At 33.6% G+C, this 19,251-nt stretch overlaps 2 protein-coding genes across 4 annotated transcripts in view; one reads left to right on the forward strand and one right to left on the reverse strand.

Moving 5' to 3' along the window:
* The first annotated feature begins 1,057 nt into the window (after positions 1 to 1,057).
* LOC123718534 lies at positions 1,058 to 1,973 on the forward strand. Of its 3 annotated transcripts, none has more exons than XM_045675139.1 (2): positions 1,058 to 1,273; positions 1,630 to 1,973. In XM_045675139.1, exon 2 carries the CDS (start codon positions 1,761 to 1,763, stop codon positions 1,932 to 1,934), a length of 174 nt encoding a protein of 57 aa, XP_045531095.1. In that variant the 5' UTR covers positions 1,058 to 1,273; positions 1,630 to 1,760; the 3' UTR covers positions 1,935 to 1,973. The 3 variants fall into 3 exon arrangements, with proteins under 3 accessions (XP_045531095.1, XP_045531094.1, XP_045531096.1); XM_045675138.1 differs by having other exon boundaries at positions 1,064 to 1,259; XM_045675140.1 differs by lacking the exon at positions 1,058 to 1,273 and adding an exon at positions 1,332 to 1,568.
* Positions 1,974 to 4,176: 2,203 nt separating this feature from the next.
* The window catches only part of LOC123718837 (DNA-binding protein D-ETS-3-like), a 56,309-nt gene continuing 41,234 nt past the window's right edge, over positions 4,177 to 19,251 (reverse strand). Inside the window, exons 6-9 of the mRNA XM_045675751.1 lie at positions 13,386 to 13,433; positions 7,869 to 8,058; positions 7,509 to 7,717; positions 4,177 to 6,624 (exon numbers count right to left, since the gene is read on the reverse strand). Of these exons, the coding sequence (XP_045531707.1) occupies positions 6,500 to 6,624; positions 7,509 to 7,717; positions 7,869 to 8,058; positions 13,386 to 13,433 (572 nt within the window). The 3' untranslated portion in view covers positions 4,177 to 6,499. The remainder of the gene's footprint in view (positions 6,625 to 7,508; positions 7,718 to 7,868; positions 8,059 to 13,385; positions 13,434 to 19,251) is intronic.

The raw sequence follows: 19,251 nt of genomic DNA on the forward strand, positions 1-19,251 counted from the left end.
CTTGTCGGTCATCTTGTCTTGACTAATTCAACGTCTAGAACAAAGTAGAAGAATAGCAGCGAGTGTTTAAACTTGAAAACCAATTTATGCATCGGTCCAAAACTTATCTGAATAGATTATCTTAGATAAATGTAGAAGACATTTCCACTTCACACTTCGATTAAAACCTGTTTTAACTTCAGTGGTGGTTAGTGCGTTAACAGGTCTATCAGAGTATTTACCAAGTCAGGTGATATGACGGCGGCTTTAGTGCTCATGGTTTCAAGTCTGCGTACCAGAAAACTTGTCCCCAACGAGGAACTGCTGTCATAAAAGTTTATTGAGATTGGTCTAGATGGTTTAGAAATTTAGATACGAAAAAGGGTGGAGGAAAAACCCGTTTGGTAGTTTCTCAGTTCTGAAGTATTATGTTGCACTGCTCCAAAAATTTCTAAAACATTGTTTATTACATTTATGAACATTTTATAAAATTTCACAATCGAAATAAAGGAGTTGAAGGAAAGGCTAAAGTAGCCTCTAAGACGCTTGGTGTGTTCATCAAGGCGAGACTGTACTTTACTCCGGACCACCACTCGCAACTCTATAAAGCGCAAATTCGACCCCACATAAAGTACTATACTAACCTCTTGAGCTCCCCAGTACCAGATCAGACTCATATCTGCAGATAAATTTAATTAGCGGACGTCAAAGCAGAATAAAAAATACCTTAACGTCCGTCGTTCCACAACAAGAGTTTCTAAAAGCACTTAGCATCAAGTGAGCCTCCTATTGCATTTTTTTTTATATGGCGGCCACATTGGCAGTAAAGATATTATCAACATTTTGGCTATGAATATATAAATTTTATTACAAAAAGTTAAGGGTTTAGGGTATAGGTAACCTATAAAATTTTATTAGCTTTAAAATGTTATGAAGTATTTAGTGCTTACTAATACTGAAATTATGAATTTGGAAAGATATATGATCTATGGAAAGGGAATAGAACGAATATATATATACTATAGAGAACACAGGTAATACAATAATGTAAAAGTGTACCAGACATCTGCTTGACTAGTACTTTTAATATTAAAATATCTGTACTATGAAATATCTGTATTCTTTAGTGAGTAGTCTATACCTACGAAAAAAGAACTGAAAAATCTAATCGATCCAATAAAGTATTTATTATTTACTACTGGCTAGTGACTATCAATTACATCTAGAATATAGTCTAAACTCTGCATAGTGGTAATTGCTGATTTGATCACAAGAGTTAGGTATGATCTATTGGGTAATTTATATGTTATATTTTTTGTAATGTCTGCATTTACTGGAATCTGAATGTTTTTAAATATTTTACGTGACTATTTCATATTGGATTTGTATTGTTTTCGAATTTCATATAATGGCAGAAATTAAAAGTAATTACGTAGTCAAGTAAAGACGTTTTCGTCAATCATGGTTTGTGACTGTTATGTAACACCTTAGACCTTCTCATAGGTTATATACTTCAAGATTGGGTTGTTCAACCATTTGGATATTTTTAAAGTCACTGTAGCCATTGGACAAAACTTTTAACTAAGATGGTAAGGCCAATATTGTTTATCCATAGAAGTGGTATAAACTAAAACTTTTTTGCATTTCTAGGTTTATGGCGATACTTAGGTTCCTGCGTAGAAACCTAGTAAGCATAACTTTCCCTACATTAACTGCAACATTTATTTGGCTTGACTGGAATCACACCAGGCACTGGAAGGCTCTGTCAAAGAAACAGTAATATGGCCATCTTTGGAATCACAAGCCGCTACATGTTGTTTGCTGTGCCATTAACAGGCTTTTTCATAGGAAAGTATATAGATGACCAGGAAACACTAAGAATGACAAATTTTAGGGATAAATCTGCACTTTTTGGTGGAAATGTTAAAGAAGGTGATGCTCCATCTTGGCCATGAATCTAATGAAATAGTTGAAATAAATGTAGTTTATTGAGATATCCTTGTTTTCTTGTAAAATTAATCCTTGTCAAATTTTAAATGTCTTTCCTACAAATAATGTACCTGATATCATTATGCGACTCTTAAACTACTTATACAAAAAATGTGTCTGTTGACTATATTAAAGACTTTCTATTTTATTTTCCTTGCAATTCTTTTGGAATCTAAAAAAAAACGTTATTTTCATGTTTGTTAAATAATTCATGTTTAAAACAGAATTATGAATGTCAATGATGAATGAGACCTACCTGGTACAGCTCTATTATATTTACTTTTATTACATTTTGTATCAACAGTACAACGATAATTGATGCATGATTTACACACGATCAAGTTACCTTTTTATCCCATAACAGACATTACAATATAATATTGTTTGAATCAGATGACTCAACTCATAATTGCAGCAATATATAATATTTGTAGCAATGTGAATAAGACAAAAAGGAATAGTTTTTAGGATATTTAGTATTATATTTATTTTTACTGTGTAAAAAATTTAACATCACATTGTACGCTTTGCCATAGCATACCAAACAATAGCATATGGAGCCCACCAACCTACTCCAAATAAGACACAAAATACTGCTGTAAAGACATACCTGAAAGTAAATTTTTAATTAAAATTGATGTTACTATGCTGCTTGTAACTTTATAATTTTATGAATACTAAATTACAATTTGAATTACTTGACCTTCTATAAAAAATAATCAGGGATGGATTTTATTATTTGGAATGTTGAAAGTATAGTATCCAGGTTATAATCAACAAAGAGATAAAAAATATAAGGTTCCACCAGATAACCACCTGTTAGGAGCAGAGAAAGGTAGATTATCAAAAGGCTTTGTATATTCATCGTGATGCATTCTTATGATAGATCTTATAGGTGCTTGATTGGCTGAAACCATTTTCAGGAGAGTGTGTCCACGACAGCCTCCTGTTATGATATGGCGGAGATAATGCATTAAGAAATCTATACCTTGACCCTTTAACCACAAAAATCACGTTTATAATGTGTAATCAGTAATGACAATGGTATCTTATACTTATAAACAATCATCGATATTGACACCATTTTCTAAAATTGAATTTTGAAAATAAAAGTTTTTAGTATTTTATAACCACAGAGGAAAACTATTTTAAAAAGTGAGCCGCATTGAGTGAAACAGATTTAAACACAGAGCAGTCCACCAGCGATCGCTTGTAGTATAGGTTTCAATAGGTATCTTTGCAAGAATTTATGTGGTAGGTCAATTAATGTACTCTAGTAGCAAATAACAAACGCATTTCTAATCAAAATTACGGACGAATGTGGTACATGAAAGGAAATAGTTCGAGTATTTTCTGTTTTATAAAGTAAAGCAATATATATATAGTTTTACAAATCCAAAAAAATATTAACGATCAAATAAATAATGATATTTAGTAGAAAGTGTATTTTTATGCAAAAATAGGTTAATGTGCAGTCAATATTTTTTGCAAGCGTATAGCGCCATCTACTCTATTGAGATGTAACTACGTTGTATTTAAAGTGGATGGTAGCAAAGACAATACTAGTTTCATTGACTTTGATAGGAGGTGAAATATTCGCGTCTGGGCACAATAGGGGACGCTGGGAACATCTATTCTGATTTGGGTTGAGAGAGAATATTTTTATACTTTTTCAAGGTCATGGTTAAGTTACGTTCAACCATACTCACCAACGTTTGAACTGTAGAAAACAGACATGATGTGACTCGAAACCCACATAAAAGAGAATGAACGACAACGATTTTTTTTTCTAAATACCAAAAACGAATGGCTCCTTACGTAATTTGGTCTTCAATGATCCTTACAGCCTAAATATAGGCAATATCTAGTCATTCACATTTAGGTACTCTATGGATAGCTTTTGTTGGAGGGATAAGACTTTGTTGTGACCCTCTCCGTCCAATAGAAATGAAATGGCACCGTGAGGTTTTAGTAGGTAATGTAACTGAGTCCCATCAAGCTCAAGTCGCGCTGTGGACGGTATGGATACTCTACGGCTCCATTTATTGTAAAGTTAATCAAACTGTTTTAGCTAAATCAATACCTTAGGTCAGGCAGATTAAGTAGTGTTGGGTTTAGAAAAAATATCAGCAAAACAGAAGCAGAAACGTGTTAGCATACGGGATTGTTAATGAAAATATTGCACTAGCATAAATAAATGTTTTACAATATTTTCAATTCTCTTTATTTTGCAAGTACAATTATAACATCTATACAATGATTCTACGGCTAATTATAATGTATATTAGACACATGCATTTAAATAAAACGCTTCATAAAAATAATTTGAATGAGTATTATCTACTCTACAAAACTAGTATTAGTGCTCAAAATTGCGATTTTCTCCATATATAAATTTGGTTAAAATTCGCGAATTGTTCAGAACATGTCTAGTAGTAGAATGGATAGTAATCATTTCAAAGAACAAATATTTTACGGAACACTATCATCACAATAAAGGTAACTATTAATTAGAATTAAACTAATTATATAAGTATTTTGGAATGATATGAACGTAATTTTAGTAAAATAATAGGTTTATTAAAAATAAACTAATTATTGTATCGTAATTGTGTTCAGTTTCAGTAATGTTTAAATAATAAAGTAAAAATTCTGGCTATTTGCAAATTATAAAACCTTGATTAGAATCGATTTAAACAGTATTAATACTCCTTTTTTAGACACGCCTAGATTCCAGATTACCCCACATTCTCTGTGCATGGTCTAGGATGAAAGTTAATATTATGGAAATGAGAATAATATCAAATATAGGCAATCAAAATTTTAACCTATGTTAGCTGCCACTTTCAATGCCCCCGGCGTCGACTTGTAAATAGCAAGGACAACTTATAAAATATTGACTTGAATAAAAAATTTAAATTATACTATTCATAGACTCACGAAAATTTAGGATCCTTTTATATTGCATGCTGTGCGTATTGTGACATGGTTTATATTCCACTTATTATATCTTGTCCACAATGCTGAGATGACAGATAATAAAGTGGTGTGTAGTGTAAAATGCAACACGAGCTCTACGGAGCTACGAGGTTCCTTCATCTAAAAACTTTATGGTTGCAATAGATACGGTGATGAGAATAATTTCATAAGGTTACATCATTTATAATTTTAGTCTTTGGTATATAATATACTTATACTTTTATACTTATACATTGCATTGTAATATATTTTATGGAAAATAAAATCGTCACTACAACGCAAAACGCCCCCAAAAAAGACAATATTTTTAGTTCAACTAAGGAAACATTTTCTTATCCTTACGGATTATGGGATGTAGGATAATGAGGATATAAAATATTGCCTTCTTGGTATAATCCTAGACACACGGTCTTAACTGTATTATATTTATTAATACCGGTTTGTTTTGTCCTCTTAGTGTTCTCCAACAGAACCCTGTAGGAAAACAAACTAAAAAAACAATCAGTTCCCTACTTCATTTTAAATAGTATCGGTAATGGCTATTTTTAAGTATATATGTCTTGATATATGCTTATATGCATAGGACCTTCTATATTCTTGATATACAAATGTATATACACAAGTTACGTACATAAATCATACAACTATTTATTAAATGTATTATGATTGCACTTTATAACATAACTAATCATATTATCTATTTACACTAGACATTTTCATTCCCATAAAAGAAGGTACAAACTTGATGCAAATGAAAAAGCTTTAATTAAAATAACGTATAAATAATCCACCTTTATTGTTTAAATAAATTAATATACCTTTACCAATTTTTAAGTATTATATTAATTTGATTATAGGATTGTTACAACTAATTATTTCAATAACCTACATAAATAATACCTCTACTTAATGTTTATGAGTAGGTATTTTTTATTTATTTACAAAATTTTGATAAAAAGACTAGTCTTGCGATTGCCTAAATTTTAAATATAATTGAATAAATCAACATAAATAAATATTTGAGTTAAATATATTCATAAATAAAATAACAGCAAAGTATATGTTACTGACTTCATACCTCAAAACTATAATTTAGTCCATTCAAAAAGTATCAACGTTTCGATTTGGATGTGAAAATGTCATCGAAGTCGGTCACTCCTAATAAGGTACTTATCAAAGATTAATTTGGCGTTAATAAGTAAAACATAATTCATTGAGATCGATTACATTCTCAGACAAAACATTTTAGAATGTCATGGTTTTGGTTTTACGTTGTATTTGGGATCTTGGAGCTTGAATTAAAGTCTTGCATTTACCGTCGGCACCGCGTCCAACTCCATAGCGCGCGATTAGCTCGATCTAAATCAACCTACTCGGGTGGTATTATCTGAACAGACGAATATTTTAAGTACCAATAGGAGAGAAAATGATTATTTTTATCGGATAAATTATATGATCCAATATATCTTTATAACACAACCGTTTAACGTTAAAATAAAAGTTTATCAATTTTTTCAGGTTGGATAGGTCGTAAGTCTGTTCAGAAAGATGGTCATGCGTAATGTGGATATGACCCCAGGTGCGACGCGACGTGGGGAGGAGCCATTGAGTGTGGCGAGTAGAGGTTACTGCCACCACCGCCCCAATTACTCCAAGATGCTGATGGAAATATTGACGCTGGAACAAAGGCTAAAATGAGTTAGTGAAAGAGCTCACTTAGACACGCAGCTAGTATTATAAATATGTTTAGCTCATAACTTCGTTATATAAATTCGTATCTTAAGTAACAAAAATAACCTATTATTAGCTATTTAGTCGCTTATAGTATAAAGTATGCAAATGTATTTGTCTAAAACACACATCAAACTCATCGTAAGTGCCTGTAGGAAAAGGGCTACTGAAGACATATAGTTATGAAATGCTATATGCCTCCATTATTTATTAACCTGCTTAAATAAATCACAATAAATATCGCAGTAAATCCTTCGCGTAAGCAAACAATGTAATGTGCAGATTTCCAAAAGATTTATACATTAATTTGATGTTATTAATAAAATAACCAGAATCGAGTACTTCTAAAATATTCTAAAATAAGTATTTATCCTCTTGTATATAATTATTTAACTGTTCAATATTATTCAGCGCACGTTTACAATTTAAAATATACTTTTGAATTAAACTACATCGACAGTCAAAATATTTATTCCATTAAGTCAAGTACCTAAAGCCAAACTCGTGGCGATGACAAGCTGTTTCGAGGAGCGTGCTAATATTTGTGCCAGTGAATGTTCGGGTATTAGCACCAAATGCAGATTACACCCGGCTGCATTTGAAGGGTGCATTATATTAAAATGTCCCAGTGGCAGAAAAAAAACATCTTTGTGAGGAAATAATCGTTATTATAAATGTTTTTATAATTGGAGAGTCTCGAATTGTATATCACATTCATAAAAAAATAATCTGATTATTAACGTTACTTATTGATTAATTACTATTTATGTATAAATCTTTCGAAAAATCATAGAATTCGCTCAAATGCTTGACTGGTGTGACATAATTACCTGTTGACGTAGGCATCGCTGCATGTGGTGCCATGAAGGAAGACAACTTCGCCGAATGATGATATGAGCTCATAAATAGATCGCTCTGGTATTTGTACGCCTGGTCAGTGGCCGCCGGCTGAGTTGCAGCTGCTAACCCTTGGAAGTCAAACTTGTATGCGTACCGCTTGCCGTGTACCTTCGTCATTATGTTCTTGTCGTAGTAATATCTGTACAGAATTATGCTATTAATAATAATACATTGGACAACGACCACAGGGAAGTGATTATAGATGGAAAAGTTTAACGTCGCAGCATTGCACACATACATGGGTACCCATTAAATCGCAAAGGCTGTGAAGACCGCATTGCTAATGTTACCTTAGGGCTCGACTCAGTTTATCGTAGTTCATGTTTGGTTTAGACTTCCGTTCACCCCATCGCCGCGCCACTTCATCTGGATCTGTTAGTTTAAACTCTCCATTTGTGCCTTCCCAAGTGATGCAGCCTGCATTGCTCGAGTCACTGAGTAGTTCAAGAAGAAATTGCCATAACTGAATTTGTCCTGAGCCTGAAATATATGTACGCCAAATTAAAATTTGTCATTATTTTTGTTGCCTTATAATAAAAATTATTTAGTTTTTATCGAATATTCGAAATTTAAAACGTTTTAGACTGAGATTTTACTCGTTTTTTTAGATGGTAATTATATAATTATTTTGTTAAAATATAGTATTTGATATTAAATAAATCTGTTATACAGACAATAGAGTTAACGACTTGAACAATATCTAAAGATTTTACTATCACCAACCCTATCATTACGCAGTCATAAAACGGTAGTTATGCCACGTTACACCGCGCCCGGCATTGCGCCTTTCAAATAAATAATAGTTCCTTGAATCGATTAGGGATAAAGCGACTACATGACACGACATTCGATTATAAGTATTGGGCTGCCATTTTACTTTCGAAACGCCCTATTACCATTAGTACTTGCAAAACAATCATTATTCGAGATGTAAGAGGCGTTATATTTAAATTTTTTTAGAAGAGACTTCCAACATGCTCTTGTTATAAAGAGTTAAGACCTATTCGAATACTTAAAATTATACGCTGAACAGAAACAGACCGATGAATCGAAAGTGAATCGAAGTGGTGTAGGGTTTGCGGGGAAAGTATGGTGAACAGTTCCTCCAACCTAAACGTTTTCTCTCTTCTCTCTAAAGGATTGTCCATCCGCCTAACCACCGACAAGCCGACCCGATGACACTGGCTATTTTTTTTTTAGAAACGGAATCACGCTGTTGGCCTTAAGGGCCTTTACAGCTCAGCTCGGCCTGAATGGCGTTTATTCCGTGAGACTCTTATCGTGAGACTTTATTCCGCAAGGGTTTCTCCTGTGAGACTCGGACCTCGGCTTGGGCCGTCGCGGGGTGGTAAATCGCCTGAAGGGCAGGACGGAAGCACATTGGAGTGCGCGAAGTACGAAGTAAAGGTTCAACAGCCTTCCCCGGTGAAGGCGGTTATTTTTACCCTAATCGGAGAGAAAGCCAGAAGGCTATTATTATTATTATTGGCCGCGCGGGCGGCTTTTAATTTGTCAATTGCGGCACTGGCAAAGGTCGTGAAGTTTTATGAATCTAGCGGCTGGGATAACTTCGTTACAGCGTTTCAGAGTATTACATCATCGCCATGATTATAGCCGAAGGGTGTAGGTGTACAGAGAAATAGAAATGGAAATAGAAGCCTGTAATATCATACAATATAGTATTATGTCTATCTTGTAGAGACTAGTATAGTAAATATTACAACTTTAAAAAATATTTAAGTGTTACGTCAATATGGTATACATTGTATCGAAAGTATAAAAGAAAGGACTAATAATTAAAAACCGAATAAACACGCCAGAGCTGACAATCAAAAGCTTCCACCGCAAAACTGCCAGCGTTCTCTTTTTCCGCACCACGTGAATGGTGAACATTTAAAAGGCCTTTGGAATGAGGCACAGTTAATGTCTTTAATACCATTGCATATTGACATAGTAATATTAAATCGTACTTGGCGCAAATAATGTCAGAACAGAACTGTTTAGTAGTCGCCAAAGAAGACGTTTTATTTACATTACATTCAATTATCTAACAATAGGTTTTGTAATTTTATAATGACCTAAGGGAAATTAAGTGGCATTTTGTCGTAAATCCCAAACGATCATTAATTGCGAGTCATAAAATCGATGGGGCACAACAGACAATGCATCAACCGAAGCGAGATGCGAGAGAAAACGTTGTGACTAACATAATCGATCACGGTATAAATCACCGAGATGCCACGCTCGTGTGAACTCGGCTTTTTCGTGAAGTACAGTCGTCACGAAATTTTGATCAGAGATTTTTATTTTATTTCTTAAGTTATTGATTTTGTAATGTATAATTAGTATGTTCGTATCTTACACAAAACAGTATTGAGAATAATGAACATGTATACAATTAAATAATTAAAAACAGTTTAATAAGTCTTTATTGCTCTTAGTCCTGGATGTTTGGGAATGATCGAAAAACAGAATTGCTTGTTGGGTAAATGGCTATTGAAGCGGAGGCATACGTTTGGTTTACCACGGGGATGTTACGGGTAACAAATATTATATGAATTGCTTGTAATAACAAGGTTAAATATAACCTTTAATATTTATAACTTTTCTTTAGGACAGTACTTGGTTCGCATTCTAGACGATTGCGTTTAGCTTAAGTCGTGCGTGTTGTAACATAGCCGCCCAATATACTGACATGCTTTCAGGGATTCACATTAACCACATGTGAAGGACATATTATATTACATATGTTGAAGACTAATACTTTATTCCTGTTTTGAATAATTTATATTATTTTAAATATACGTTATACATGTCTATTTTGTCTATAAATTTTAATTTGAGGTTATCATGATGTAGCTTAAAGATAAAGTGATAATGATACTAAAAAAATAATTAATAAAAATAATTTTTGCATTTTGGATACGAAACAGAGCAATAAAGGCACATTTTTATTTCACAAGACTTCAGTGTAGTATTGATAAAGCTTCTAATTATTAACTAAAAAATAAATATGTAACTTAATATAAATTAATATGACAAAACAACAGCAACTAACATTAAAATATAATAACTAAAATATATAATAAAAGGAGTCCCTTTTGGCAAGGTTCCAAAGATACAGGCAGCATTCTTTCTAATAGCTAGTCCGACGTAGTTGCCAGCTCTTCGATCTCCTGTGATGTCGATTAACCTTTTTATTATTTCCTTAAAAAGCTTTATAGCGCTAGGACCAAGGGTCTCTACACCGAATGGAACAAAATCATATTCGAAGCCTCGACCCCTGTATTTGCATGCTTTAGCTTTTTCACATGCCGCACTAGCTCTGTTGTTGGTTTCATGTAGATGGGTAGGGGGCCAGCGTGTCTGAATAGGTTGCATCCCATACCAGCACCCGGCCATCTTCCATGGAATAAAACTCATACCGTCCGGTCTCTTGCAATACCAGTCGGCTCAACTAGACTTGGCACGTCGACAGTGGCAAGAGACCGACGTATATCGTTAAGTGCGGCATGTCTCGAGAAGTCCGTCCGTTATGTCCTAGCTTGTCAACATCACTGTCATAGGGACATTTATGAGGAGCGCAGACCGGAACACCAAGCCGTAGACAGGTTGCGATTCGGAGCGTATCAGGCTCAAGAAATGTTTCTGTGTTTGACGAAGGGTAAGCGTTAAGCCCGTAGATGCTCGGGGTGTACACGCGGCAACTTACTTATGACAAAAGATTGTCATAAGTATTGATATACATTGCTTATATATATATAATAGTCGTGATAATCCTCGTTAAACACTCAGCTTCAATGGAGTATATAAAATATTTGTACTTTATAAACAAACAATGGTGCTGTCTATAAAACAAATGTTTTTCGTTTCCTTATTTTCCGTAATGTAATTAACGGCTTTTAGCCCTCGAAGTCTAAAGTTAATATGGTTACAGACAGGTGAGTTGGAAAAGCAGAAAGTAATTACACCCAGCGGCGGCACGTGCTTTTAATTGTCTCACTGAAATTACTACACCCCGACTCCGGCCCACGTTACGTTAAATCACGCTAAATTATATGCCTTAGATTTGACTAAATAAATTTGATTTTTATATTAAAATCGTAACTTTTATATAGTAATTATAATTTATCGTGTTGTTTTATGTAAGTCTCAATTCTTATTTTAAAATTATTTAGTCTTATTTAATAACAGGCACCATATTATAGTCATGTCACCTCTTGGGGCATAGAGAAGTATTGCTTTAATATTTTTTTAATGTGTCAATTTATACAGTAATAGAGAAGATTTTTGAGAAATCACCTTCACCTTTATTGGCCAAAAGTTATAGTAAAAAAAACATGTGCGTGTACACGCGTTAGAAGCTACACTTATTTGGCGAACGACAGTAACAATAGAAAAAAGGTTTTGAAATTTGAAAGTTTTTCTATAACGCATTATCTAGTTAAAGTTTATTTAAATATCACAATTAAAATATAAATACATAAAAATGAACAATTTTGATTTTAAAATGTTGACATAGCTAACTTCGGTGTGTCGTTTTTTTTGGAAAATATACATGAGAAGCTCATTACGAGAGCAACCGTGATGAGGTTGGGTCGGATAGGCCTTGTCATATGTAGCTGGACTAGGACGTACTGGAGAGTTAACCATCAACACAGTCGCCGCGATAGCGACTGCATGCGCTTGCGGGCCTACAGTTGTGCATTTTTACCTCCTTCATTAAAAAAAGGACGTACTGGAGAAGGGACAGCTCAAAAGTACCCTTAACCGAAGAGCTTGACCGAACCGACCGTAGCAAGTGGATATTCACCTAAAGCTATTAAGACCTTTAAATTGCACAATATAATGTGATTGACTCACTAATATATCTCTCTCTACTCAATAATAGATAACTGTAATATGAAAAATAATAGCTTTTTGTCTCAGATCATTAAAACATATTTTGTTAAATGGTTAGGTAACAATCAGACTTAGTTGCAGTTATTTTATTTACCAACCAGTGAACGAAAACATGCTGTAATGTTCTTTGTCTCAGATATCAAGCTACAACCGAACTATTGCGAGTGAAATCTTGAAAAATATAATAGATCTATATTTCAATTCGTAGTAATTGTATTTATATATATTCTGTTATATATTGGCCACTTAACAATACATTTCGTGATATCTCCAATCAAATGTTAAGTCGAACAGGGGCTGTTATCGCGATTTTGTGTGTTAACCCAAACCCCTGTTCTCACAGTCACCCGCTTACTCTTGACTTTATCACTTACACCTATGTTGGGGCCAGAATCTATTTTAATTAGCCACCTGATTCATATCCTGCCCCATATTATGGGAAACGTGAAACGAAAATAATAAAATTGCATTGTTATACGGATCAATACATATGTTAATAAGCGGTACACTGGTTTTTAGAAATAACATTTTATGCATAAATTTATATTTTATTTCGAAGCACGAATATTTAATTTCAAGACCTGATTCGGATTTGTAAAGTAGATTTATATTTTATCGTCATCTAAACTTAATAAAGTTAAATAAAATCTGTTTTCTGGTTTCTCTAGTTGTGGTCATGAATACTCTAAGCGAGTACCTACATTGTTTTATGACACACTTGATAGATTTAGTTTTATTATGAAATGATGTTTATGTTTAAATTTTATAATGAAGGTATCATTCATTTTTAAACTTAATAACTTGACATATGACCATACTTCAACATTAACATATATGAGTATGTTTATGTTGTACAATAAAAAAATATTTAATTTAAAAGTAACATGAAAGTGTGATTAGCGTACCTGAATTAGCAAGACGACTGCTCGTGGGTCCAAACATCTGATATGGATCTGCAAACACATAAATATGATTGAAATCACTTTAGTTTTAAAATTTGTGAATTATTATTTTTTCTTCTTTGTATTATTTTTTGTTTTTTTTTGCAAACAGATTTTTTCAAACGGGTAGGATGCACACCTGATGTTAAGTGATACCGCCGCCCATAGTTACTCTCAATGCAATGCGTTGCCGGCGTTTTAAAAATTGGTACGCTCTTTTCTTGAACGACCCTAGGTCGAATTGGTTCGGAAATACTTCAGTGGCCAGCTGGTTCCACATAGCGGTGGTGTGCGGCAGAACTTGCCTTGAAAAACGCTCAGTCGTGGAACGGCAGACGTCGAGGCGCTACGGGTGGAATTTTGTACTATGTCTCGACGTCCGCTGATGAAACTCAGCTGCAGGTATTAATCCGAACAACTCCTCTGAACACACCCCACATATCTACGCAACGCGAAAGGATCAAGCCGCTCGGAGAGGAATTGGTTGCAAGCGGTGGCCCGGAGTGAAGTACCGTCTCGCGTTGCTGAGCACACCAAGCTTTTTGGAAGATAATTTAGCCTTTCCCTTCAAATGACCGCATCATGACCGCGTCATCCGCATAGCAATGAATGTTGCTAAGTTGCAACATATCATTGATATGCAGAAGAAACAAGGTCGGAAATAGAACCCAGCCTTGTGGGACCACAGCATTCTCAGGTTTAAGGTTGGAACATGCTCCGTTGATGACGACCTTGATGCTCCGATCAGCCAGAAAGCTGGAGATCCAGTCGCATAATTTATCGGGAAGCCCGTAGGCTGGAAGCTTCTAGAGCAGTCCTTTGTGTGACACCCTGCAGTGCTTTGGTTATAGTTATTGGCGATAGTTGTACGGATCAGAGTGATCGCCATTATATGTCTGCCGATTATTGGCAAGCTTTTTTAAATTTAATTTTGCAAGAAAAAGTTCAAAAGACAGTAGACAGAGAAAGACAGAAGACTTACATTCTTGCCTATACAATAATTATGGCTAATAAGTAATATTATGTTGACTTTAGACTACAATACAAGTGAATAGCTTAAACTAAGGTAATGTTCATTAACAGTCTTAGTGTTCTATAATTTTGGACGCTTTGTTCGTGTGTCCAAGATACCGCACTTGCAGTTACATTCACTATACTAGGTTTATTAAATCAAAAGGTTTAGTCTCTTTAGGCATCTCGTTCCTTCTGTTTCAAGAAGTTGGATTGCCTCAGCATTCACATGTTTATGTTGTCCGTTTAAGTGAGCTAACAAAAACCGTTTCACCGTATTTAGGACTGTATCCACATTAAGGTCCTTGAGGATTTATCCATTTATTCATTTCTATTTCATTTATATTTCAAATATATATTAATTGTTTAATATTTTATTTAATTCTGACATAACTCTTGCAGAATTGTTTGGATGCAATGCATTATAAGTTAGATATCCATTTAACTTGTTATAAGAGTATCGTGTGAAATGTAAGTCAGATATGAGGCATATATCCATGTCTTCACCATCAAGAACAATATAGAATGCCATATAAGTTTGTATTGTGAAAGTTCTTCAATAACTTTTCTATATATGTTGCCGTCTGTAGCATTTATTACCACTATGGCCATTTGAATTTTTATAGAAAAATTGTCGTTATCGATCTCCTTAGATAACAGGCCATATATGTCGTGATAGTTTTTATTTCACCTATTATTATTGGAGGTTGTTTAGGTAAGTTGAGTTTTTCTCAGTGCATCGTTCTTTTGCTGGGGTGACCCCCAAGTAGCAAAGTCAATATTCAGTCAAATATCTCAATATTCCGTTTCTTTTCCTACCTGGATTTTACACGTATCCACTCTCTCGCTCAAAGCTCTCACTAATTCTTCCTCATATGTGCTATAATGAGGCTTATGAGCTGTCAGGGGACAGTTTATTGGGACGTGATTAATGTCCGCTTCTGAAGTTTTTGAGTTGATATTTTTTTAGTTCCTGTTGCAGTATTCAATTCTCCACTGTAGACCTAAAAGACCGCGGCTGTTGACACGGCGACCAAAATGTTTTGATGCGTTAGCAGTGAGTACACTAGTCATAGTGCGTAATCGGCACGTCTGCACTTCACGAAGTCAAACTAAACTACCAATTATCAAATAATATTATAAATAAAACAAAATTCATATATCGTTATATAATTTCTAACTTAATATGGGTGCCATTTCTCTCTTCTGAGTCAAAAATCAAGTAAAATCAAGTAAGCTTTGCAGTCCTTGAAACCCGATTTGGAAATTTCTGAAATTAGGCACTGACAACTGAGATTACTATTAGATAATATTTATATGTCATGATCTCGGACAGTCAAATATCCGTTTCACGGCTCTTGAAACTAGTTTATTTCTTAATTGGCATTCTATATTTTATATTTATACAGGGGTTAAAAACCAGTGGCGCTACAACTTTTCTAAAAACCTGGGCCTCAGATTTCTGTATTTATTCTGTGATATTTTTTTTCTAATAGGCTATTTTCTAATAGATCATCATCATCTACTGTTTTCGGGCAATTCGGTTTCCTTTCGATATTTTCCTTCATCATTCGAGTGAGTGTTGAATGAAAGTATAGACAGAACTTAAACCCGCGTGAATTTTATAAACGACTTCAGGAATGAGACTCACACGCTGAAGCCACTAGGCCAACACTGCTCATACATAATACAGGGCATGGTAAAATCTAATTTAGCCATTAATATATCACTCTGCCACATAGACCATAGATAGTAGTTTCCTTGACAACTAACTACCAACACTGGCCGAAAAAAGATAGATACAGTGCATAGATTGCATTTTAAACACTCGTAATGAGATCGACCCGTACGTGTAGCCTTCTAAATTAGCATAGATAGTATGGGGTTCATACTGTTTGTCGCAAAACTAGACTTACTTAGAACACTATGAAAGATTTTGTGAGAATCAGTAATGATAAACATTCTACGTTTAATAATGTCAATTATTTAAAACAACAAAACGCTTTTAAAACAAAAACGCAAGCCTAACGGAATCAATAAAAGCCGTATATCAAATAAATTGACATATAGGTGAAATTTGACGTTTAGATAGAGTTTTACTACAAAGTATTAAAAAATACTAGCCAGTAACAAGGCAGACGCTTGTAGACGGACAAATTTAAATCAGACAGCAACGGTAAGCAAATTTAATATTAGACTTAAAGCAAAATTGCTATAGACTTGATATTGTATTATTAATTCTTTTCTCCAGAATGCGATAGTAAACGAAAAATAGATTTTCAGGTGACATGACAACGCCATTGCGGGTATACTAATCGTAATAAATTATTTTCACCTGTCTTAATAATGTAATACATTCACGTTTAAAAACATAACATAAACGATCATTTTGTTTATGATAACCGTGAAGCGTGGAAAGGATTTTATCTATATAAAAATCATTTGATAGTAAAAATACACAAATCCTTGAATCTGTTGATAGATACAGCTTACACGCTAAATAGATTTAGACGGTGGGAAGCTTTTATTAACACACACGCCATAAAATTTGGTCTATGGGTAAGATTTACATATTTAGTCAAGACATCTGATTCACAAATGAGAATTAGGCGCGAAGTGTGTGTGAGTGCAAATCCATATTGATTTATTTCATGGACTACCATTTATCTAAATATTAAATATTACCAAAGTTCATACATTATATTTAATTTTCTTTTTGTAAATTGGTACCCTGTATTAATTTATCTCAAACGTCTCTGACAAACGAAAAACTACGCTAAAACACGTTTGAATTGCTGAATTCAAACAGTCATTGTACTAAATTAAAGACAAAAGACCCCCTAGCCAGGGTCGCCATTGTTACTGATATAAAATAAAATAGCAATTGTTAATGACACTTGTGCAGTTGTGGATTGTAAAGCACAGTACTGTGACTAAAACTGGAACCATGACTAACACAAAATGTGCTATAAAATCTTATAAAATTAGGGACAGAAGTAGTTTCAAGTTGATATTAAAGAGAGCTTTGTTCTCGTACTTTATTAAATATAAACGCTATACAGATTAAAGACCTATTTCCATTTTAAGTTTTACAATTGTATGTTTAATAATTTGAATACTATAGAGATATGTACTAAGCAATAAAAACTTCTAACAGCATTCGCCGCGTGAATTTTGCACATTTTTGCAAAATCTTTGCGACTTCTCTAAGTTTTGTTATATTTTAGTCAATTTATACAACTAAGCCTTCTGCCCCACATGGAGGACATAGGACTTTTAATCAGGTCAAGTAAGTCACATACTTTACTTCCTTAATATGTAATGTGTTAAAGCACTATCGTAGTGTGCATATACAAATAAAACGTTATAGAAAATATTGTTGATAAATGTGACATCTATTATAAAAATCGAGAACAATTTGCTAAGTATGTAATGCTGCAAAGCGAAAGTAAACATTTCCTGTAAACATGTTCATAACTTTTTAGCATTGACATTGAAATTAACATAATACCAAAGAAAAGGAATTTAAACTTTGACACAATAATGTAGCCCAAGTCACAAGATCTCGTGAACATAATGAAGGTTATGCGTATTTTGCAAGTATACATCATGGGCTTGAATATCTATGTTTACACCCGAAGTCCACATTCAAACACAAGATTTACGGAACCATTGGTCAAACCCATTTCATCAGTAACGTATAAGTAAGATAACATTGAACATGATAAATCTATTTTTTTTTTAAATAAAATAGTATTAAATAAGAATATTTCTCATATTAAGAATATATTTAAATAATAAACGATACTTTTTTGTCTATTTATTAGAGCTTTATTAGTAAATCCATACAAGAATTAGTTAGTTGACATTTCTTAATATGAGTATTAGTTGTGTTTTAGTATAAGTTAATTTTTTTTGTGCTCTAGTATTGTAGTATTGTATGACCCCTTTTTGGGTAAAAGCTTCTTCCATATTTTTTCTATTTCTCTATTGTTTCTAATAATTGTCTCGTTTTGATGATCTTACGTTGAAAGTGTATAATTCTTGCGAAGCGCCTTCTTATTTTTATTCGGTCGTTTATTTTAATCTATTTATCCATATAGATTTTATTAGACAAGCTTGTGCTTCCCGAATATTTATCTAGACAGTTGCTATAGGTAAAAAGTTTTTGTTGTAGTTATATAATACATATATAAGTGACATATTCATTGATTACTCCTTTGGTTTTTCAGTCGGTTAATCGCTACCTCTCTTAATTTAAACACGTAACTTATTCACGCAAGTTGTGTTCGTGCATGGAATTTCTTCTTTCATACTTCTTTCTTAATAAACTAAACAATATTTTCCTCGATAATGTTGTAAATTCATAGGATTTTTTAATGACGTATATATAGTAGCAAAAGCTCAACTGTTAAATATTTATTTCTCAGCCCCATACGGCCGTATTTTTTTTAACTATTCTATTTATTTCTTTTGGTAATTATGTGCGTTTCTTGAAACAAATGAATCTAGATTTTCAGAAGGTGTATGATATTGCCCTATTATAAATGCCTACGCAGAACACCCTCAATGGGGTCCATTACTTTCACAGACAAGTGCCTGATAGCAGCGTATCTATTAGAAATCATATGTGAGAAATCAAAACCGAAGTGCATGACTTGTTTGAATAAAAGTTAAGGCAGGGGTTTACACAGTGTTAGGGTGCGGCCCGATGTAATCTTGATGATTATGATAAATGACCCGCCAGGGACCGATTGTCGGGTTAATTTTAACTAAAGATTATTAAGAAACTATTTATAATTTTCAAAACAAAACTTTA

This window comes from Pieris brassicae, chromosome Z (genome assembly GCF_905147105.1).
Source record: "Pieris brassicae chromosome Z, ilPieBrab1.1, whole genome shotgun sequence".
In the NCBI taxonomy this organism is placed as follows: Eukaryota; Metazoa; Arthropoda; class Insecta; order Lepidoptera; family Pieridae; genus Pieris; species Pieris brassicae.

Bases quoted from the DNA above. Each gene is read 5' to 3' on its own strand.
- LOC123718534 (XM_045675139.1), top strand. From the start codon at position 1,761: ATGGCCATCTTTGGAATCACAAGCCGCTACATGTTGTTTGCTGTGCCA.